This window comes from Gigantopelta aegis, chromosome 4 (genome assembly GCF_016097555.1).
Source record: "Gigantopelta aegis isolate Gae_Host chromosome 4, Gae_host_genome, whole genome shotgun sequence".
In the NCBI taxonomy this organism is placed as follows: Eukaryota; Metazoa; Mollusca; class Gastropoda; order Neomphalida; family Peltospiridae; genus Gigantopelta; species Gigantopelta aegis.
The window spans coordinates 74,246,027-74,271,925 of record NC_054702.1 but is presented as its reverse complement, the minus strand read 5'-3'; the positions used below and the strand labels follow the sequence as shown (position 1 = coordinate 74,271,925).

The 25,899-nt window shown below is 36.2% G+C and overlaps 1 protein-coding gene across 6 annotated transcripts in view; it reads left to right on the top strand.

Annotated features, from left to right (window-relative positions):
* The window catches only part of LOC121371082 (gamma-aminobutyric acid type B receptor subunit 1-like), a 159,825-nt gene that overhangs the window by 121,951 nt on the left and 11,975 nt on the right, over positions 1-25,899 (top strand). For 4 of the 6 annotated variants that reach the window (XM_041496717.1, XM_041496716.1, XM_041496715.1 and 1 more), the window contains 2 exons: positions 5,956-6,078; positions 16,274-16,417. The exons of 1 other annotated variant lie outside the window; for it this stretch is intronic. In XM_041496717.1, the coding sequence (XP_041352651.1) occupies positions 5,956-6,078; positions 16,274-16,417 (267 nt within the window). The remainder of the gene's footprint in view (positions 1-5,955; positions 6,079-16,273; positions 16,418-25,899) is intronic. One more of the 6 variants, XM_041496719.1, reaches the window with a different exon arrangement.

Sequence of the window (25,899 nt, the reverse complement as noted above, 5' to 3'; positions counted from 1 at the left end):
TGACATTAGGACAAGAAATACACAGACACACACACATACCTATATATCAATATCTTTCTATCTATCTCTATCTATCTATCTATCTATCTATCTATCTATCTATCTATCTATCTATCTATCTATCTATCTATATATATATGTTATTACCAGAGCTTTTTTCGGTATCGTCAATATCATATATTAGGAATAAAAATTGTATTATGCGAGCCTCTGGCGAGCATAATACATTATTTTTATTCCTAATATATGATATTGACGATACCGAAATACACCAGGGTAATAATCTCTTTATCATATAAGCTCAAGCTTAATACAACGTGTTTTTGTAAACTGTACACGCAACTTTAATTCCAGTCCGCCATTACTAGATATTCAAATGACGTAAGAATATGTGGCGCGGTGTATTTTTGAATGGAAATGACCTTACATCAAAATAAAGTTATGTCTAACGTTTTTTGTTTTCTGAACGCTGGACAGCTTTCAGTGTCAAATTGCCATTGAAATGTTTTTATTTGATGACTATGAATACATACGTCAATCATGGAGTGTCACCCAAGTACGTTTGCTTAAATTTCAATAAACCTAGTGCATATATATATATATATATATATATATATATATATATATATATATATATATATATATATAGATAGATAGATACACACACCAACAGACACACACACACACACACAGCCCGTAAACAAATACACCAGATAAGAAATAAGAATACTACTAGTAACAAAGACAAACAACTAACCTTAGAAATCATCTAAGAATCCAACATTACATCAAGAGCGATACTATTAATTCCACACTGAGAACTCAGAACTCAGAAACGTGTTTTTACATGTCCATCTTGGGCCCAACTTCTGAATATACAAGTGGCTGAGTCCAGGGCAGAAGGGGGAGGGGGAAGTTTGAGGTGAGCTTTATGTGGAATATCAAGTTGAAAGTTCGGTATGGAACCTAAGACCAAAATAGAACTTGTAATCTACTCATGTCTGGAAAAATTTAGAGCCACAAATAAACTCTGACTGCTTGGCCGAAAAACTGTAGGTGATTTTAGGAATTTTGACAGGCTGCCAAAATAAAGTGTGTTGGACTATTTAAACAAATTAATAAACATAAGTTTACAAGCCAAAAAATTTCAGCTAAGCTCTAAATCCAGAGGAAAGGTTGGCGGCTGAGTTCACTGTGATGTCATCCTCTGTTTGGCTGCATATTCCGAAAGGAATTTTTGCAATGTCGGATCCGGAATTATCCTGGGATAATCCTTCCTGAAAACTAGTTTCAGAATACGATTGATACTGATGTTGTCCATGTTGTTATCCTGGAGAGCCTGCCAAAATAGACCATTCCGTTGAGCAGTCATGAAACATAGGTCCCTAGATACTGTAGCATCGATGTAGAATTTCCCTTCCCCTGATGGTAGGGGGTGCCATGATGGCAGCTTTATTGGAAACATCAGTTGAGATTTTTCTTGTATGCAGTCACAGTACTTGGAGCGGACCTCGTCCCAACAGATAATCCAAAGGAGTCTTGATGTTCCGGCAGGTTGTGATCCGGGACAGTAACTTTTCTTCTCTTGAACTCTCACTGCGACTTCTGAACTGGTTCCGCAACAACATTTGGAGGGAAAAATTCAGAGACCACAATAAGACAGTCTTCCTCTGCATCCATACGTTGAGGTGGTACAGTCTAAGAAGTCGCTGCCGGGTGTGGGGCTGCCGGTTTTGGTATCTCCCGGACGGCACTTAACTATATAAATATATAAATGTTCGTTAATCCGGATATTCAGCTTCCGAATCCGGACGACCATTAACCACAACAATTTGTAAAAAATAAAGACAGTATGCTTCACTTGACCAGACGTAATTTCTTCAAACAGATCATTTACTGTAATTAGAAGAAAAAAAGTTTAACTTGCTCCAAGTTTGTTCAACCATGGCCAGTAAGCAGCAGTAGCAACCACCATGGTCAATAAACGCCACTAGACAATGTGCCAAATGTTAGGTCCCACACCTCTGAGTGTGTTTCATTATTGGTTATTTTTGTTCACAAGTACATGGTTCACTAATCTAGCTTACCGTTTGTTAACATGTTCATTATCATTATAAAATATAATATATTTTAATAACATTAAGACCAACTGTCATTGATAAAACGTAACTGTACACTAATCTCCAATAAATTAAAATGTCACAAAAGTACAACTTTGAGATTGAAGGAAAATGTTGATACAAATACATTTTAAAATTCAAAATCCAGTTAAAAATTGACTTCTAAAATTGAATTGTTTTCTTGCATGTAGAATTATTTTTCACTAATAGATCTATTCAAAGTTTTTTTAATATAAATAGAGAATTCGTCATGAGTATTTTTTAATATGGAAAATATCAACCGATTAACTACACGAGGTTGATATTTTACATATTAAAAACACGAGTAGCTAATTCTGTTTATCCTATATCACTTCTAAAATAACATTTTAATTCAATATTTAGTAAATCACAGTACTAAAGTCCCTACCATCGGTAATATGACGTCATCACGATTACCACAAATTAGTTTGACGTCACGCATTTTAACTAAATCTTTTAACACGTTACGCTCAGGTACACAGGTCTTGTTGGCTTGTAAGCAAATGACCCATCCACAGCAACACATTACCTAGAGACCTTGCAAATTTGCATACCATTATTAACCGGGTTAATACACTAAAATTATCACATGGGTTTATGGCATGGATGTCATGCATGTGTAAGTTATAGGATAAATATTATTTGTTTTTTTCTATAAATCTGTATTTGTTGCTTGTTTGTTTTATTTGTTTGCCATTCATGGGAAATAAGTCTTCAGGTATGATTCAGTACTCCGGAAATTCGTTGAACAGGACACTTTAATGGCTGTTTTCTGTTGCTAAAGAACATTACCATTGTTGGGATTATTTTTAGTAATAAAACCTGTATTATTTTTAGTAATAAAACCTGTAGGGTGGAGCATATTATCTTGTTTGGTTTGTTCAGGCATGTAACACCCCTACAGCGTTAGAAGCACGCAATCGTATCTCTCGTGGTCTGGTTTGTTATCTAGAGTGACTATAACTGGACGCATTGTGATTGCCAGCTATAACCTCCTTGTTTAGCTAGGGCACCAAATCGTACATGTATCACCTCTGATGTACATAATAAAACTTGCTTTGGTTATAAAAAAAATATTAAAAAAGTACATATAAAAATATATGTTTCCACTGAAACCACCTTAAAATTTTAAATTACATAAAAATATTTAAAATATTCGACGTTTCGTTAGTCTAAAAACCAACATCCTCAGGAGGATAAACAAACAAAGTGCTGGGCATATAACCAGTAAAGGTATAAAATAGAGAATGTCAGCTTGGAAGTTAAAAACGCAAAGCTAGGTAACAAGGCAGGAGCTGACCAATAGCATAACAATAAAATTAAAGAACAAAGGAGTATAAAAAGGCTTAGTTGTTAAAGCCAGTAGGACTGTACTCATTGAGGCCATTGGGGTGAACAGTATTCAGTTTATGTATCCAAATGGATTCTGCAAGGTCTAACTTAGCTTGGTCTCTGTTAACTTGCTGTAAAAGAATACAACGGTAATCATGGTGTTGTAAATTGAAGTGAGGGGCCACATGGGGAGCTTTATCTTTTTTATTATATTTGATGTTATGTCTGTGACCAGAAAGTCGTTTACTGAATGTTTGAATAGTCTGTCCAACATATTGTATTTGGCAAAGTTTGCAAGTAAGGCAGTATATGACATACGATGAAGCATAGTTGAGGGTGTTTTTTATTTTAAAAGTTTTATTAGTTTTACTGGTGATCGAGTCTGTGGTGAGCATAGCAGCACAAGTTTTACACTTAGAACGCCCACAAGGGCTGCAACCCCAAGCCTGGGGTATATTTTTTTATCCGACGCAGTTGGTTACATTTTAAAATGTTAGCCAAGGTGGCATTTTTACGTTCAGCAATGGTGATGGGTGTGGCCACTAAAGTTTTAGCCATCCTTTCACTAGTATGAATAATGTTTGTGTCTTTGGAAAATTGACGGAGATTTGGTTGCCTGGGATTTGTCTGTGTACTGTAATAATTCAGCTCTAGGGCGGTTCTGTGCTTTTTTGAACATAGCCACAACTGTTTTCTTTTTATATCCACAATTTAACAAGTATTCAGTGAACTCTAGAAGGTGTTGTCTTTCCCATTCAGGTTTACTGCATATACGGCGAATTCTGATAGCACCACTGTAAGCAATAGAGTTAAACACATGTCGTGGGTGACAGCTGGGGGGGGGGGGGGGGGGGGGGGGGGGGGGTATTTGTGAGAAGCAGTTTCTTTACAATGTAGGTCAGTGTGCAGGACTTTGCTATCAGCAATCACTTTCACATCTAGAAATGTCACCGATTTTTTACTCAAATCAAGTGTGAATTTTATTTTGGGGTGTTGTTCATTAAGTTGATTAACTAACTCTAGAATATCTGGTTCTGAGGCAGTGGACCAAGCCCAGATGTCGTCAATGAACCTGTATTTAATGTCAGGTCTGTTGGGAGTGTTTTCCCAGTACTTGTGCATCCAGTAGGACATATATATGTTAGCATAGGTAACCGCAAAGGGCGTACCCATGGCTGTACCCAATATCTACTTAAAGAATCTATCTATAAGGACATCCTTAAATTCATTGTTGTGAAGTACAAAATCAGCTATCTTAATGACAGCTGCAATGTCGTCTCCTTGTAGCAGTCCTGTTTCTACAATGGCTGTTTCTAGAGCAACAAGTCATTCATCTATGTCAATATTTGGATAGAGACTTACAACATCTAGTGCAAGAAGGTAGCCGTTACTATCTGAAATTTTAGTTTTATTTAATATGTCAAATTTTTTGCAAGAAATGAGTAGTGTCCTTCACTAAGTCTGTGCAATATTTGTCTACTACACCTTTTAGTTTCCAGTCCAGCCATAGTGAGGCTCTCTTAGTAGGGGCTGTCACATGGCTGCAAATAGGGCGTCCTGGAGGAATATCACCAGTGTTCTTAATCTTGTGAATTTTAGCTAAAACATAGAAGTACGCTGGGTTTTTTATAGGCCAGTAGGTCATAGCGTTAGCTTCCTCCTCCGGGATAGATAATGATGCTACCAGTTTAGACAGTTCTGAATGGATTTTTTTGGAGTTGTCTCCTTGTACTTCTGTATATACTGTTTTGTCCTCTAGATGGTTAAGACATGCCTTAATGTAGTCCTTTACATTCCACAGCACAGTATTACTATATTACTGATTACATTACCGTCTGCTCAGCATCGTAGTCGTGTCTATTTCGGTTCTCCCAGGGTGAGGATCCCCTGAGGGGAAAGCTTCCCTGGAGTGGCGACCGTCAGTCGCCTGGTGTGTTAAGCAGAGATGCTGGCTTGAATCTGCCTTAGTGTATGTAGTGACAGCTTATATGCCGAAGTTACCAAGGTCGGTGGTTCATCCACCTTCTTCCGTCTGTCTTGTACATAGTGGCGCTAATTAAGATTTATATGTCCATTTGTCTGGTCACTTTATATATTTCAGTTTAAGACACGATCTTGCGTTGGTGACACGTCGATGCCCCTGGTCTTGCCTTGGTGATGCATATATATGTCATATATTAATAGCCCATGGTGTCACAGGCATTTGTTCTTTTTTTTCTTGTATGTTTTATATCTAATGAACTTGGACTATACATGAAAATCAATCGCAATCTCCTATGGAGAGGCAAAATATCCCTACAACGGTTTTATCATTATTGCAACACAATTATATACATACAAACACAGCATTTCTCCCGCCACTCTCACCCATCTTTGTCCAAAGGTTATGGTAGGACATTACTATATTGTCAATTGGTGCATAATTATACATTATCTGGACATTCGTTTTCCTAATACATGTACTTGTAATATATTGATCCAGGCACCTAAGGATTTCTACCTGTATTTCAACATTGCTATGTTCACCACCATTAATGTGATCATCATGGCAATGTGGGCTGTAATTGACCCTAGCAGACCTGCAGCACATTCATTGGAGCATTTGGTAAGTAATCATTTGTTTAGTTTTAGTTTTTCACAGGCAGGGATTCCTCATAGAATTGCTTCCTTTGTTTATTATTATTCCATAACAAAAATAAATAAATAAACGTAATAATCATTAAGAAAAATACTAGTTATTAGTCCAGGAACATTTAAATAAATAGTATTTAGCACATTTAGTAATTTTTTTCAGGATAGAAAGAAAGAAAGAAGTGTTTTATTTAACGATGCACTCAACACATTTTATTTACGGTTATATGGCGTCAGACATATGGTTAAGGACCACACAGATTTTTTTAGAGGAAACCCGCTGTCGCCACATAGGCTACTCTTTTACGACAGGCAGCAAGGGATCTTTTATTTGCACTTCCCACAGGCAGGATAGCACAAACCATGGCCTTTGTTGAACCAGTTATGGATCACTGGTCGGTGCAAGTGGTTTACACCTACCCATTGAGCCTTGCGGAGCACTCACTCAGGGTTTGGAGTCGGTATCTGGATTAAAAATCCCATGCCTCGACTGGGATCCGAACCCAGTACCTACCAGCCTGTAGACCGATGGCCTGCCACGACGCCACCGAGGCCGGGTTTTTTTTCAGGATAGATGCAGAACATCATCAGTAATAGTAAATCAAAAGTCCCCAAGTCTTCGAGATGTGCTAACTTTACTACAGACGTAAATATATAATTATCGTGATGTAATCGGTTTATGTATTTAACCGATTTTCGTTATCTACCATAGTAAGTACTTAATATCCCGCTCGCATTTTTGACATCTTCTGTCGGGTGCGCGGGATGTAGCCCAGTGTTAAAGCGCCCGCTTGATGCACAGTCGGTTTGGGATCGATCCCCGTCAGTTGGCCCATTGCGCTATTTCTCGCTGCAGCCAGTGCACAACGACTGGTATATCAAATGCCGTGGTATCTGCTATCCTGTCTATGGAATTGTCCATATAAAAGATCCCTTGCTGCTAATCAAAAAGAATAGCCCATGAAATGGTGACAGCGTTTATTTCTCTCAATATCTGTGTGGTCCTTTTTCCTTAACCATATAACAGTAAATAAAATGTGCTGAGTGCGTCGTTAAATAAACCATTTCCTTCCTTCCTTCTGCTGTCAGATTTTAAAAATAAAGAATAAGAGAAGCCGGACACAGCATAATGATTACATGATTCATATAAATTAGAACAAGAATATTAAAAATGAAACAAAACAAAAATATTGTATGGATGTCTTTTGTTTAAAAACGACAAACAAATGTGTTTCAGGGTAGGACTTAGTAGGACTATAGCAGGATTATCAGGATCACATATTATTAAATCTAACACCGACAATGAGTCTTATACCAAGATTTAGCGTGTTGTATCTGTAAAACGTTTCAGCCTTATTCGTGAACTACGCGGATCATCTGTTGTGGGACATTTGCAAAATTAATAAAGTGTGTGTATCCAAACACATAATTCATCCAAAAAACCCCAATAATAATAATAATTTAAAAAAAAGAAGAAAGAAAAAAAAGAAGAAAACAATGAATGATGCTATTGCTTTAAAACAAAACAAAAACAAAACAAACCAAAAAACAAAAACAAAAAACCCACTATGAATATGCCTTGCAGCTGTGTATTTAGGATGATATTTCTGACACTCAACGTCTTGAAAGTTCTGATATAGGGACTTTGCAAGTGTTTGTTAAAAGGTCCGGGAAGAGGGACCTGTGCTCCCCTACTTGAGGACAAACATGTACATCTGATATGTACTAATATACATGTATGTATAAATAAAAACAGTATTGCTTCTGTCCCATCATTAGAGACTGCCCCTTATTAGAATGAACGAATGAATAAATGTTTAATGACACACCAGCACAGAAAATACATCGGCTATTGGGTGTCAAACTATGGTAAAGGCAAAACATTAAATGATGATTCACATCAAGATACAAATTCAACAATTAAATAAAAACACAGTGTAAAGAACTGTGCAAAAAATACAAATATCACAGATAGGTAATATTAAAACTTAGAATAAAAGTCAATATCACGAAGAAATTGTAAAATAAGTTCTGGATGGAATCAAAATGATTTCATCACATTACTTTTGCCAAATATATCTGTTCCAGTTTCTTTAAGATGCTTACACTCCACTAAAATGTGGCGCACCGTTGAGGTGAAGGATCTTTCTTTAAGATAAATGAATGGGTCAAATACGTATGACCGGTGCGAGCACGACACAAGACTATTTCATCCTTCCTGCACTGTCTATAGGAGGACTGCTACTCTCGCACGACTGGCTTGATAGCATGAAGCTTGTTCGCAACCGCACCCTCCCAATCACGTTGCCAAGTCAAAAAGATAGATTGGCTGATACTATATATAAAATCTGGCATGAGGGAAATCCAAAGCAGCCTTGGCAGCTAAATCTGCCTTTTCATTACCCCTGATGCCAACATGGCTGGGTACCCAACAAAATACAATGTCTTTATTGGCAATGGATAAAAAGACACACTTTCATATCACCATCCCAATTAAGGGATGGTCCAGCTTCATATTGCGTAAAGCTTGGAGACACGAAAGTGAATTGGTAAAAATAATAAATTTGGATCCAATCGAATCTTTGATTTCTTCTAAGGCTTTAATGACTGATTGATGCTGAGTCAGGCAGTCTCATGGAAAAGATAGTATCAGATAGAAAAACTGTAGCACAAGCCACATAATTCCCATCCCGTGATCCATCTGTATAAACAGGAATTTAATCACGGTACTTGTCTTGAATTTCCATAAACAATTATTTATATACCACAGCATCTGTACGATCTTTCTTCAGATGCGCAAGATCAAACACAATTTTAGATCGTGTAATACATCAAGGTGGTAAAACAAAATATGAAGGAGTTTCCAAAGTGTCAGTTAGATCAATGTTGGAAAGCGACAAAAATACGCTCAATTCGAAGACCAAATTTACGAATAGCCTTTAGCCTTGCATCAAATAACCTCATATATTTGCTATCAAACACCGCATAATGAGTTGGATGTTTCGGTAATGATTTAATCTTGGTAACATACCGCAGAGAAAGCTTTCCACGCCTAGCACCCAAAGAAGATTCGTGTGCATCAACGTACAAGCTCTCTACAGGAGATGTTGTAAATGCACCAAGATAAAACCTATGTCCCTGGTTGTGTATAGCATCTAGCATCTGCAAGTAAGACTTGCGTGCCGACCCATATACAATGCATCCATAATCTAGTTTTGAACTCACAAGAGATCTATACAGACGGAGCATAACCATTCGATCTGCTCCCCATTCCGTATTACCAATAACCTTTAAAATATTAAGAGCTTTTAACCCTTCTTTCTAACATATTTAAGATGGGTCACAAAAGATAGCTTCTTGTGAAATCCCCAGAAATTTAGTCTCCTCCACAACTGGAATCGGATTTTTGTCCAAAAACAACTGTGGATCTAAGTGGAGACCTCCTTTCTGGCAGATATGCATACAAACCGTTTTTGCCTTTAAAAATCGAAAGGCATTGTCAGCTGTCCATTGATGAAGTTTATTCAAACAAAGCTGCAACTTACGTTTAATCATACTCATATTGGACGATGTATAGCAAATCTGGAAATCATCGACGTATAATGAGGAATCCACACTAGGTGTTAAACAATGAGTGATGCTATTAATTTTCACATAAGACAAAGTTACAGACAGGATACTAATGTGGGCGAATGTTTGTCAACCCCACCCAGACTTTAAAAGATCTATCGTTTAAAAATTGAGAGATAAAAACAGGAAGTCCACCTCTAAGACCCATGCCACGTAGTATCGTAAGCATTCTCCAACTCAAAACACACTGAAACCAAGTGCTGATTATGGATGAAAGCCTCCCTACAAAACGCTTCAAATCTAACAAGATGATCAACCGTGCTACGTCTAGATCTGAACCCACATTGCACATTAGTAAGCAATTTGTGGGACGAGTCTACGATTGATCATTGGTTCCATGGTTTTACAAATGCAACTGGTCAAAGCGATAGGGCGATAACTAGTAGGATTGGTTGGATCCTTACCAGGCTTGGGAATAGGAATGATAATTGCTTTCCACCAATCAGATGGAAAGACACCAGAAATCCAGATGTCATTAAAAATATTCAAAAGAACCATCAAAGATGATTCAAGTAAATGTTTTAATAACTGATAATGAATTTCATCCGGCCCCACCAAAGTATCATGGGCTCTACGAAGACAATCCTGCAATTTCTCCATAGAGAAATGCCTGTTGTATACTTCATCATTTTCAGATGAAAAATTAATGGACTGCTTTTCAGCTTTAGTTCCGACAGACGCAAAAGCATTTGCACTGAAAGCAGAAGATGAGTTATGAGAAAAGTTGTCTGTCATTGCATTGGTAATGTCAACATAAGACGTGACATCTGCATCACTGACAAACAAATGATGAACTGTATTACTGGATTCTTTACTTTTGATTTTACGGATCCTATTCCAGATTTCACTGATGTTGTGAATTCAACTTGGAGACAAAAGTTCTCCAAGATCTTTTCTTACTCTGTCCAATCTCTCTTCGAGCGTTAGCCCTAGCAATACGAAATGCATCCAGGTTATCCCCAGTAGATTCACGTTTGAACCTCTCAAGGAGCCTGTTTCGCTCTTTGAATGCATTGTTGCATGTATCATTAAACCATGGTTTATTGAAACGCTTTGGCACTGCCGAAGTCTTAGGAATAGTTTCATCTGCAATGTCCTTCAAGATGGAAGTGAACAATGACATGGGAACATCAGCATCAGTAATTGCAAATTGTTGCAGACGAGTGCTGCGCATATTCTGAAACTGAACCCAATTTGCCTTCGCCAACTTCCACCTTTGAACCCTTTCAAGCGATGGCGATCTATCATTCTCCAAAATGATGGGAAAGTGGTCACTACCACAAAGGCCTGAACCAACATTCCAGGAGAAATCAAGAAAAAAGTGAAGGACTACAAAGGGTTAAGTCTATAGAAGTGAAAGAACCATTTGCAGAATGAAAATATGTATGACTTTTATCACTAAATAAAGGCAAGTCAGAATTAAAGGAGAATGAAGTCTTTCAATTGCTTTCCTCTAACATTTACATCCTCACATCCCCACAAAGTGTGATGACCATTAAAATCTCCCATAATAATAAAGTGAGTAGGGAGCTGGTTAATGAGATCTTGAAGATCTCTAGAATTAAAATTAAAATGGTTTCGAGGAGGTAAATAAACTGAACATAGAGATAGTTTTATGAGCCGTGATTTTAACAGCGACAGCTTGTAAATTTGTAGTTAATGTTACTATACTCTGAGGAATGTTTTCATTAACAAGACTGAAAACACCCCCAGATGCTCTACATTCATTTTTATGAAACATATGATAGATGTTAAATCCTCGCATGGTAATATGATCAATGGTCTTCAGGAAAGTTTCCTGAAGACACACTGCAAAAGAGGATTATGTTTTTGAATTAAAAGACTTAATTCATCAAAATTGGGCCTAAGCCCACGGCAGTTCCACTGTATGACTGAATTAGTCATCAGGGGGAAGTACAGAAGTTAGTGTTACTTTTTCCTTTGATGTTGATCGTGAACGACGTTGAGATGAAACATCCATCTCATCAGTCATATCAACAAGCAAAGCATCAAAGGAATTGCAAACTGGAACAGGTCGCAGTTCAATCTTTTTCAACCACCCCGAATAGCGATCTTTTTTAGACGAAACTTTCTGTTTTCCTGGCTTAGAAAGACTGCTAGGGCCTGGCACCACAGCAGTCGATCTACCTGAAGAATTCTGTAAGTCCAATCACACTTGGGTCATTGTGGTACTTGTCTCGCGCTTTTGGATAGCTTCTTGTTGTTTTTGAGCTGCCTTGTCGGCTTGTTTTGCAGCTTTTTCGACATCTAAAAGCTTTTTGTATTTGGATTCGTCATATCGCCACGTTAGGTCAGTGTTGATGGCAAAACTTCGTGTGGAGACCTTGACTGCCGCAGCATAGGACCTCCCTACTATGTCAGATACTTTTCCAATTTCCATTTTGCACATTCTCGCGAATATGGAAAATGGTTTCCCTTACAGTTTACACAGACAATGTCATTGGTACATGTCTTACTGTCGTGGTCAAATTGACCACAACGAGCGCATGTCAACTTGTTTCGACATGTAGTTTGGCCATGACCAAACTTTTGACAGTTAAAGCATCGTAACGGGTTTGGAACAAAAGGCACAACAGGTATATGCAGATATCCAGCCTTAATAGACTCTGGAAGGGCAGGCTTGTCAAAGGTTAAAATCAAAGTATTCGTCGGAACAAGTTCATTATTCTGTCGAATCATGATTCTCCTCACTGATGTCACACCCTGTGGTGACAAGTTGTCAATAATTTCATCTTCACAGACTCCTTCCAAATCTTTCAACAGAATGTCTCCCTTAGAAGAGTTCAGGGAGGAATGTGGCGATACGTTAATTGGTACATTACACAAGACTGTCAACTTAAGAAGACATAGAGAGTGAGTCCAAGTCGAACATTTTACCAGCAACGATAAATTTTTTATCTTTTTAACAGACTTTGGCTCGCCAGCCAAGCCGACACTTCTGAACAGCAAACGGTGACAGTTTGCTCAAGACTCCATCAACAAAGGAACTGATGACCAGAAACCTTGGCCAGGACTCAGAAGTTATTACTTTGGACTTCTTTGAAGAAACAATAGTCTTAGGAATCTGCAACTTCGGTGTGGACTCTTTTCAGGGTCCCATCTGAAGTTTGGGAGCTATTTTACCCATATTTTTAGTCATAAAGTCGAGCTGTGGATAACATTTTACCATACAATGGTTGATATACTCAGGCAAGAAATTTACAAGTGACCCTAGCCACCGCCCCAAAAGATAATATAACAATTGGTTTGTTATTGACAAAAATAAACAAAACGTTATTTGCTCTAGGCTTAACTTGAGTATATGAACACCGGTCTGGCTGAAAATAAAATGCCAAAAATCTTACTAATATTGGCCTAAATAGAATCCAACAAACGTATTGGCCATAAAAAGAGAATTACTGCACCACGGTGAGGTTACAGCACGCGCATGGGCCCCTTATTAGAGATTGTACCCTTCTCTCCAAATATCGTTCACACGGGCCTAATATGTTTATAACTTCATATATATATTATATATATATATATATATATATATATATATATATTAAAATAATGGATATAAAAAGCACACAAAACCTCACAATTTCTTTTAAACATTGGTTACTTTGAAAAACGTACAAACTAAGCTAAAAGAAATACCTATAAATACCATCTGGATTCTGCATGAAAACATGTAAAATGTCCGTTTTTGAATCAAATGAAATAAACATCTAACGTGAAGGTAAACAGGGCAAGATGGAATGCAATTCTCCATCGTTTATCAATAATCATCAATTGTTTATCAAAAGTACATGAATGTCTACATTAAAATCTAAAGTACCTACCATGCCAATAAACACAGAATGTAGTAGTGATATATATATAGCTCAGTAAAATATGAATAGCAGAGTGAGATAAACTGCTGGTAAGATTTTCGCCTGTTCAGATCATAAAGGTCACTTGAGTAAAGCTGTAACTAAAATTAAATAAAGTTAATAGTCAAAGATTAAAAGTATGGTAACAATGATTGGGTTTAAAACGAAGTGTGGGGTGGGATTAAATAATAATTAAGGGTAAATAAAACAAATAATGAACAAAATAATAATGAACGAATACATAAATGGTTAAACCAACAGCAAAAAACAATCTGTAATACATAAAAGGAATTACCCGGATAATTAATAAAGACGAAAATATAAATGACGTAACTTTTGATAAAAATAATTACTAAATGCTAGCTGAATTTTAAATCACATAACAAAATAAATGAAAACTAAGCTAAAGAAATCAATCAAACCATAAATTGAATAAATGAAATAAAAATAAATCTAAATTAAATTAAATGAGTACAATTAAAGCTGCAGAGTAAATGATTAAAGAGATGATACAAAGGGGGTGGGGGGTGGGTACTTAATATGAAAAAATGTAAATGAATAAATGATGAATAAATAAAAAATCACTTATAAAAAAAAATTAAATTTAAATTAAATTAAAATATAATTCAAAGCTAATTAAATGATGGAAAGAGATGGGGGTGGGGGGTGGGTGTAAAACTGTAATGATAATAAAAATGTTTATGCATGTATTCTGTTTCAGTCCAAATTACTTTTCATAAGTGCGAGAGGAATTGAAATCCTTTCTAGAATTAAGTCCCTTGAAAATTGTTCCCAAATTACACATCCAGAATGTCTCTATTTTAAGTAGAAGTGTTTCATTGTCAACTGAGTCAATAGCGCAGATATGTAGAAAAGGTAGGTTAGGATTTTTCGGATGGGTAACAGTATTCACTGTTGGGATACGGTACATTTTGTTGTTTTCTTGAGATTACTGTCTGATTTATGGTTTGCCCACCTTGCTTTTAGGTTCTTTGTGGAGCCAATGTACCAGCTGGTATCAGGGTGGATAGTGCACCGTATGAGATAGATAACATTTGGGGTTTTGCAGGAAAGATGTTTCCTAATCTTCCATATTCTTTTATCCCAAGGAGCCTGCAGTGAAGTAGTTTCTACAGAATGTGCACACGTGTCACATCTCTTTGCACAACATTTAAAATACCCATTGTTTTGTAACGGGCCATGCTGAATAAAACGTTTGGGAACGGTTGGTATGTATATTTCGGCCAAGTTCCGTCGGCGTCTGTCTGCAGAAATGATAGTTTTTCTTGGGAATATTACTTTGTTCTTAGGGTTTAGATAAAGTATGGATATGTTTTTTCTGATTATTTCTGATTTGTATGGAACTCTCGGATCGTATGTAGTAATCCATGCTATTTTTTTCTTTTTCTTTGTTCTTGGTTTTGTAAGCAGCTCTTTTCTGTTTGTGTTAGCACCTCTCTTTAATTCTGTAGCAGCCTTGGAATAATCCCAACCGGCCAATACAAAATACTTGGCATATTCTTCAATCCTTTTCTCTAAAGTTTGCGTCTCACTGCATAGCATGCGCAGACGTGTACCTACTCCCACTATAAGGCCTTTGAATACCGCAGGTGAATGACAGCTTGTGAGGGGTAGATACGAATGACAGCTTTTTGAATATACATCAGTGATGATTTTGTCTTTCGTTATTGTGAGTTTGGTATCCAGATAGTGTACCTCCCTACCATGAGTGACAGTCCATTTGATATTTGGTGGATGTAGCCCTTGTAAGTAGTTTTCAAACATTCCAATGTGGTCTGAATCCAAAAGAATGGTAATACCGTCATCACGAAACCTGCTCCAGTCGAGATATTGCCAATGTTTGCGTTTTTCCAGTGGTAATTGTGAAGACAAAAGAGGAACGGGGGTATTGGAAACAAGGTTTTTGTCAATTTCACCCATGTAAATATCAACATAATCACATGAGTGAGCTGGTCCCATAGCTGTTCCATGATTAGGTGAAGCATACAAGATGACTCCTTCACCATCCTGATACTGACACACATTAGAATTCAATGACAATTCAAGAGCTTCCATTATACATGGTGTCGTGGTTGTCAAGGTAGTTGGATGCATCTGAAGCATTCTTTTGGTCGCAGGTACTCCCATTTTGTTGTCAACATTAGGAAACAAAGCTATCACATCACAAACAGCAAAACATGCTTTCTCGGGTAATAGTGTACAGTTATCATCGATTTTAAGAAGTTTTGCAAGAAATTCCTTTGTATCAAGTACTTGATGTGGCAGGAAAGACGTAAGGTGACTAATAGCTACCTGTACAAACTTAGACAGAGGTTGTATCGGGGTTCCGCATCCAGATAATAAAAGGCGGGTTGGAAAAGGAGGATTCTTGTGAGTTTTCACAAGAGGTTTACAAGCCCCAGGATGTGATACTTAACAATATCCTCACTGATAGCACCTGATGTTAACCACTTGTTGCTATAATTTTGGTAGCTTGTTATCAGTCCCCTGCTGGTCCAACTATAGGTTTTTTCTCCGACGTTGAACGACTAGGTTTTATTATTTTCAATAATTATTCATTGTTAAAGATAATATTGCAATTTAGTCAAAGCTAATTTAGAACTTTTCAAAATGGTTACTTATATGGTTGGGTTGTTATTGCAGAAGAAGATAGACCTAGACGAGGATCAAATGGAGATTCCAGTATTATGGTACTGTACGACCAACATGTACTTCCAAATAGTTCTTCTCGCCATTCAAGGCATACTTTTGGTGTTTGGCGTCTTCTTGGCTTATACCACCAGAAAGGTACATATTGCACTTTTTTATTAAATGACTCGACAGAAGTCATAAAAGCCAAAAAAGTCAGTTTGAACTTTTAATATCAGTCAAGTAGTTTACGGCCATGTTAATATGAAATTATCAACAGGATTTTCCAATAATTCCAATTGAATTCACTTAAATATAGAATACCAGGTTATTACGTTTTGATATCGTGGTTATTTGGCGATGTTTAGATAATGGTGTAACACCCGCGATTCAGCCAAATAATAACGATATCAAAATGTAGTAACCTGATATTTGTTTTATCATGCAACCCTCTTCAAATTATATTTGTGTAATATGTCTCTGAAAATAAACTCGTATATGTGACGTGAAGATCAACATCGCTGGCTGCTAGTGACTGTGACGTCAGACGTATGCTTGTTTATTAACAAACTGAGATTCAGCAGCTGTCGAAGGCATCACTCATCAAATTTGCCCTGACTACTTATCTTATTCTCCTGATGTACAAATTTCTTACAGTAGAGGCCGCCCCATCACTGAAATGTGTCATTAGGCTGAACTAGATACATCCTTATCACTTAGTCTATATACGTACAACTTCACACCACTGATATCAATAGTCATCGACACTAACGATACTCGTATGTCAATGCATGATGAGACAGCTCATTCCTTATGGTATATATCTAGAAGAAAGGTCCAAACATATGGAGGTCACTTTATAACGAAATACTGACCCCAGTTGTCACCACGGCTTGATTGGATTTGATGGTAACTGTCTTATTTTCGATCTATGTATATATATATATATATATATATACACACACGCACACTCATGTCACCTTAGTCAGCGCGGCACAAAAGTTACATTACGTCTTGAAACAAGTGTTGGGGTATGTTTGTAAACAAACAAACAACAATAATTGAATTCATAAAATCGTTGTTAAAACAACACATCGAGGGGTTAGTGTCAGAACCTATTATATGGTGAATTATACAAAAATGAGTTAATTACCTTGTCAGCATCATGGAAATGTGTACTATCATTTCACAATATCTCATTCAAATCAATCATTTATTTGTGCTTTTATACATCAGAACCCAAACCAATTATCTTGTATGTCCATTTCCACAAAAAGCCAAAACCATGTTTTCAGCACTACCTTATTCTGTCTCTCTAGAATTTTGTAGTACCACCCATAGCTGACAGACATAACACGTTAGCTTACAACACTGGATTGTGGTGGGCTGTAAACTGTCTGAGAAGATTGAATCCTAGGTGCCAGACCGCATGACACGCTAATGACACATGCTAGCTCTAAGTGTTTACATCCAGCGATGGTGTTTTATTTAAACTATCTCTGGCTGGATGTTTTGGCTTACAAAGACATAGCAGGTAGCTAGAATTGATTGTTTACGCTACACGATGACCAGTCTGTTGGTGATAATCTGAGATGGGCTGCAGACAATGGGGGGGGGGGGAGGAGGGGGGGCTGGAAGTGTTTAGTTCTTAGACATCTGGAATGTGGTAAAATGTGTGTTGTTAACTAGTTGCTGAATAAATGTCGGTTATGTAAATAGTTTAATTAGAAGTGATTGCAGAGTTCATTCATCTCTACAGAAGAAACACGCAGTTGAGAAAATATTAACTGAACAGAGACATAGAGAAACTAGTTAAAAAGGAAAGTTATTTTCCCTTATTTTAGTTTGAATAGTTACTATGTGTATTAGAGAAAAAATAATATGACTAAATTAATTTGCCGGGGGCAGGATGTAGCCCAGTAGTAAAGTGCTGGCCTGATGTGCAGTCAGTCTAGGATCGATCCCTGTTAGTGGAATCATTGGACTACTTCTCATTCCAGCCAGTGCTTCACAACTGGTGTTACAGACCATGCTATGTACTATCCTGTCTGTGGGATGATGCATGTATTAAAGATCCCTTGGTGCTAATTAAAAAAAAATAGTTGCCTATAGTTTCCTCTCTAAAATATATTTATGGTCATTAACCACATGTCTGACACCACATACCTGTAGTTGTGTTGATTGTGTCATTAAATATAAAATTGTTTTCTTTCTTTCTTTCTTTCTTTTTTTTAAACATGGCTCCCATACACAACAACCTTAGTTAAAAATTATGAACTAGCTATGTCTGTATTGCGTAGACAATGTGAATATTATATATAAAAAATGAAAATAAGGATGCTGGCCCAAAGATGATAAATGTTTTATGACCATACGCAATAAAATATTTTAATTTACTTAGCATAGAGGGAAATTAGTTTATATTATTTCGAAGGCATTAACACAGGATTTTTACTTTTCTAGTCATTGTATATTTTATAGACATTATATAATATTTGACACATACTGTAAAACGGGTATTATTCGCGGCAGTAAATTTTCGCGATATCAAAAATGCAGGCAGTTCGCGGTTTTTAATTTTCGCGGTGTTATGGTTTTTGTTTTTTTCTTTTTTGTTTGTTTATTTTTTAAATTACTAACACGTACAAAACTATACTTTGGTACATAACATTAAATCGATACTAGAGTGGTCAACAGAGGTATACGTAATATTATCCCTTTCTGAGCGACTCCGCTAAGTGCTGCAGCCACATGTCCAGCGGCGACCACACTGTGTATACAATTAATGAAATTAATCCAGGATGTGGTTCAATCAAATCTCCAGAAAGTGTGAAATAAAGACAAACACTTGTACTAGTAATCTTGTTTTAATGTTTAAACACCGGTTGTTAAAAACGTCTCACCTCTTTTGTTTTTGTCACTTGTCGACGACGTTTTCCCGGAAGTTTACAAAACCATTTGTGTCCCTTATTTTGATTGGCCAATTAAAAATGGCTCATTATACTAATTTCTAAATGTTTATTCATAGCTTAACAATACCAGTAAGAATGTCTGTTCCAAAAATCAACTACATTTAGCGTTATGGCAGGTTCAGTTTTGCAGTGGTTAAAAAAAGCTCGGACAAACCTGAAATAAATATAGTAGTTGAAAATGAATTAGTAGATAAAGGTCAAGCATTTTTCTTTAAATTAGAGTCCGTTCATATTATAACTAATTGGTTAGAAGAAGCGACCCCTTTATGTAAATGACATAACATAAATATGCATAGTACTAATAAATATTGTTCATTGTAGTAGTTGAAATGTATGCACATTCATATTTTCTGGGCTAAAATATCTAGATATTACTACACTAATTGGAATAATTGTAACATTTCAGATGTTCCAATGATGGGGGATCTCTGGTCATTATAACAAAGTGGTTACTGCTATAGTGTGTTTAAATAAAATATGTGTGTGTACATGATTATCATTGTACGAGCGTATTAGACAAACATTATACTTAATCACGCACCAGATCAATGCTGACGACGAATGCATTAAACTGTATTTAGATATTTTTTTACGCCTGATCTCATTGTACTTAATCGCATTCACTGTTATCATTATTATAATATCAATTTATTAAACATTTTAATCAACAATCTTTATTCAATGAACAAATTAAAATGTTTCAAAACATTGACAATCAGAACATGAAACTATACCTGAAAATGTGTCTTATTTTTTATCTACAGTTACCGCAATGTATTTGCAATTTATATATAATAAGACTAGTAGAGAAGTTCATTCCTGTACACGCATACAGTATATCACCCATGTCAGCATAGTTCAGTGGATATATGAGTGATTGCCCTTACTGGACCCATCGGCTTTTGTCTTACTTCAAACAGTGCCCAGGACTGGTACATTAAATTAAAGATTGTGGTATGTACTTTCTTGTCAATGAGGAAGTGCCTACAAATAAAACCTAGTAGCTGTTTTCTTGGAGCAGCTACTATGCTGGTGACAATTTTCCTTTTCCATTTTATAGGCCAAGTGTCGAAATACCTCACAGAGAGGACATATAAAAATATGTGCTTGCGTGCCATTAAATATTTCTTTCCCATCCTTGCCAATATCCAACTAGTTAATAAACCTTAACGGCGCATATATATTAGGGTAGCCAGGATTTTATACTGGGGGTGGAGTGGGGATAGAGGGCACTGCTTTTACACATGTTATGGGGCGACATGCATTATAAAAGTTGGTATTGTGAAAAAAAGAGGTATATTTGAGAAGGAAAGGTCCTCTTGTACCCAATCCCTGGCTACCCGGATACACCAGTGCATATCTGTGCAATTTAAAGTATATCAATCAATAGATTTTGGTTTTAACACAGTTATCTTTAGTAGTATTACTTGCATATTTAAAATATACTCAACAAAATGAATTAAGGACCAGTGTTAATCACAGATAACTTGTAAACATTGTTTCAGTAATATCTGATCCATGTTACATGCAAACATCTTGCACACAATGAGTTTTTTTGTGCATTTTTGTAAAACCTATGAAAATGCGTATTCTGCTAGAAATCATTACACGTTGATTGTAAATATATTTGTCATTTTATTCTCTTTAAATTGCTGTTTAAATATTAAGTTAAAGAACATTTGTTAAAACGTAGACACTTTACAACGAATGGAAACTTTTAAGAAAAAAATGCCGAATATAGTTACTGGCCCTGTATTCATTTTGAATCGTTAAATTACTGTGTATCAAAATTCATTAAACGTATTAACTTATCTTAACTGTTGAATTAACATTATTAATTCAGTCAGTACCTCAACACTACAGATATGGTGCAGTTTACTCTGATAGCTTACATTTCGTGTTTAATTAGTGTAATAAATATATCTGTTATAACTGGTATGATAGCTTACATTTCATGTAATAATTAATGTAATAAATATATCTGTTAAAACTGGTATGATAGCTTACATTTCATGTAATAATTAATGTTTTCAGGATTGGCTTTGCTTAACAAATTGTTTTTCTAAAGTTTTTAAGTGCTTCTAGCAACCTGCTACAATACCAGGGAACCTGATTCACCATCTCAGTGTAGGATAAGGTTACTGTGCACACAGCTGGAAACACCCATGACCCTTGCCAGTGTCTGCCATCCAGAGATAATTTGTTATTGTTTACAATTACTTCCTGCCTCCAGTACATTTTCAAAGTATTAACAACACAGGCCCAATTAGGTGTTTCAGAGCTGCTGCAAAATTGAACGTTTACAGTATGCCATGTGGACTCACTGCAAGATAACGTTATTCTTCACTTGAGATTTCACACAATTTGTCACATGCTGGGCTGTAAGAAACACTGTTTATAAAATAGCTTGCTCTGGCATGCTTGTTGGAGCTGTTTGCATTCAAATTCCAGGCGCCAGAATAAATTAAATATTTCTTCATCTAATTACACCATGATCTATTATTATTAGCAGACAAAACTTTTAAGTTTTATACTAACAAAAATAACTGCTAGCATCTAAAAGCAAAATGTTTAGCAAAAGTTAAGTTTCCGATTTTTAAGTTCATTCCAAAGTTTTCAGTGCAGTTTTCTCAGATTGAAGTGGAAAGGAGATAAGTGGTTCTGGCACTAACCCCTCGACATCTTGATTGTGAATATACGTATAAAACGGGTAGATAACAATTTGATTGAAAAAAAAGTGAATTAATGCATTAAAAGTGTACTTTTGCCAGCCTCGATCAGCGTGTTTTTGTATGACCTGTCAACACGTGTTTGTCAACGCTGTAATGATCAACCTTGTATATCAACTTACACAAGTTTACATAGAAGCTTCAATACATACCTTATTGTAATTTATGAATCCATAAATGAAATGAATGTTTTATTTTATCTGTTAACCTAAACATCCAAGCATACTTTGAATTTCCCTCCGAGTGACACAATGCAAAATGGCTGCACACAGACTTTGATTCTGCACTTACAGCATGGCCTATTTTAGCTACAGTCTTTTTCAATATTATCATCGATTGTCCTATATGTCTAACGAACACTATTTGTGCTCATTTACAATTAATAACATACAACTTTTGTTGAATAATGATCAAAATGTTTGACATTGGCTTTTTCTATATTGTCATTTTGTGTTGTCCAAACTAAGGATCATGGAATACCATTTATATATCTCATTTGCATAATCTAAATGTTTCTGAAACAAACTATAACAGGAAGTGTTTGTTGTTTAGAACTTACAAAAAGTCGGATTCATTATTTGTTTGCTATTTCTGTAAACTTCAGCGACAGAAGTGGTTGTTTTAATGTTTGCTGCGCAGACTTATGTGCCGTCATGCAGGGGGTCCCACTAAAAATGCGCTCATTACTTGAGTTTAAAAAACATTAGTAGTAACACGTTTATTGTTCCATTGTACTGTGGCAGTGAAACAAATATTTTTAAAGAAAGATTTTAACTTAACATTATAACACAAATGCTTAGGTGCGCAGACTTAGGTGCCACCAGTGTGTATATATATATATATATACATGTATAAGAAATGTACTATATAGCTGCCAGGTCAAAATAGTATCAGATTGCAAAAAGGACCCATACAAAGATTGTGAATGCCCTTTCTAGTGGTTATCTCAGGCAAAACAGGGTTTGTAAATTCGGTCCTTAATGCTTATTTCAGTAATTTTGAAGCCAAAGTTGCCACAGGTAAATATTGATGTTAAAGACTTAAGATCTGTGTTATTCTTATTTTTTTCACAAATCACTTAAAACATGTACTAAAATTACAAGATAGATTTGCAAACGGCAATTTCGTCTTAGAATAATAAAACTATTTAATTATGATTAGTTTTTACCATAACGCGTAATGAAGTAAACCAAAATTTTTGTAGACCTGCTAATGCAGCGTAGGTCAACTAGATAACTAAGACATATGCAATCCATTCCTGTAAGCCAAAGACTTCAAAATAATAATAATAATTAAAAAAAATTAACGTGTATCTCAGTGGTAAAGTGCTTGCCTGATGCACGATCAATTTGGGATCGATCCCCGTCGATGGCCCATTGAGTCATTAAAACTTGCTTTGGGTTGGAGCCGATACCGTGCTGCGAACCCTGTACCAACCAGCTTAACCACGACACCACCGATGCCGGTTTCAAATTTGCAATTCTCTTTTCTTTTGGCTGGGCAGTTCTAATGCAAACGGTAAGCGCTAGACATAAGACGAGCTCGAGATAATAAGTCGAGCTTTCAAAATAATATGCCAAGTGTTCGAGATCTATATATTAAGAATAAGAAGTTTGTTTTGTTTAACGACACCACTAGATCAAATTGATTTATTAATCATCGGCTATTGGATGTCAAACATTTGGTAATTTTGACTTATAGTCTGAAAGAGGAAACCTGCTACATTTTTTCCATTAGTAGCAAGGGATCTTTTATATGCACCATCCCACAGACAGGATAGCATATATTACGACCTTTGATATACCAGTCGTGGTGCCCTGGCTGGAATGAGAAATAGCGCAATGGACCCACGTCCCGCCCCAGGTCTATATATTAAGTAAAATATACTATGGTGGTATATTTAGGACACATATATTTGTGTTCTTCCTTCAGAGATCTTAAACTTTTGACTTTTTATCTCGAGATCTCGACTTGTTCTGTTAAGTGCTCGACTTATTATTTTGAGCTATAGACTTGTTATATTGAACACTTGACTTATTATATGGAGCTTTGACTTATGTCAGGCTCTTGGCTTATCATCTTGAGCTCTGAACTTATTATCTCAAGCTATCGGTGTATTATGTCAAGAGCTCGAAATATTAACTCTCGTCAACATGTATGTCTTTTCCTTTTGTAATTCTCTGTTTGGCTGTACAGTACTGATGTAGATGTCGAAAGCTCAAGATAATAAGCCGAGCGCTCGAGATAATAAGTGAAGCATGGGAGATATAAGTCGAGCACTCAAGATAATAAGTCGAACGATTGAGCTAGTAAGTCGAGCTATCTATAAAAAAGGAAAGGAAAGGAAATGTTTTATTTAACGACGCACTCAACATATTTTATTTACGCTTATATGGCATCGGACATATAGTTAAGGACCACACAGATATTGAGAGAGGAAACCCGCTGTCGCCACTTCATAGGCTACTCTTTTCGATTAGCAACAAGGGATCTTTTATATGAACCATGCCACAGACAGGATAACACATACCACGGCCTTTGATATACCAGTCGTGGTGCACTGGCTGGAGCGAAAAATAGCCCAATGGGCCCATTAATGGGGACCTACAAAAAAAGTTGAACACTCAATATTATAAGTCAGATAAGTACGTTTCAGATAACAACTTACACTCTCAAGATAATAAATGTACACTCGAGATAATAAGCCGGGTGTTTGAGATAATTAGTCAAGTGCTCAATAATGTCTATACTATCAAGGGTTTTATTTTCCGTCTTGAAACGAAAGTTCAACACAAAATTTTATATTGAAATTAGTTTCCGGCATACTTCATAATTCACCCGAAGCATTTCATATAACCTCGGCATAATTTCGAATATTTTCAAATTATGTTCAAATCACTGGCATGATCCTGCAAGTAAGGCTTTGATTGGTCAAATGAAATAGGTATATGGCTTTAATCAGAATTTTAAGCAAGGAAGGTTTGACAAGCGTACTTTATGTAAAAAGTGGTGCAGATTCCGAAAATAGCAAAATTGCCATTTTGGCCCTTTTGGGGCCACAAATCGCTAATATCACAGATTTGTTATTTGATTAGTCTGGTGTTAACATATTGTATCTAATAAGCTTCTAAATATTTTGTAGTACTATTTTGTGGTCTAGATCTTGCCAGAGAATAATAATCTCATCTATGTGGCCACATATGGCCAATGTGTGGCCAAAAATTCTTATTTGCCATAGGAATATTAATTGTATTATACTCGATATGAATAGTATGTAAAAGCTCACGAAAAATCTCATTTACAAAGCCAAATACAAATAAAAATTAAAATCTGACCTTTTTTAACCAAAATACTGTGTATAGATTATTCTAAATGTACAGTAACAAAATCCTATATTTTAAAGTAAAACGTGTTAAAACAACAGGTTTTAGTTATGCATTATCAGAACTGTCATTATTAGTATCATCTTCAGTGTTTGAATCAACATCAGTTCTGCTATCATCATCATCATCATCATCATCTCTATCTGCAACATATTCAGGTTCCATGATATCATTATCAATATATATATATACTCTTCACAAAAAGGAGGGGAACTATAATAAGAATTTACAATTGCCAAAATTATAAGGTATATTAGCTGTAGGGAATGGTTATATGATAATAATTAATTGGGTAAACATTACAGCCGGTAGTTCAGTATTACAGTAGGTTTTATGACCACCAAAGATCTTGAAGGACGATTGGGGTCAGAAGTGAAATTTGAAAGTTGATGGGTTTTTTTATCAGTAGTGGGTGATACCGCCACGATGTGTCAGACATTCATTCAGTCGACGAGGCATACTGCGTATGAGTCTCCCAATGACCATTTGAGGGAGCCTGACCACCTTCCGCTAACGTGGTCGGCGGTGTTTGACGTTGACGCACACGTGTCCCTATC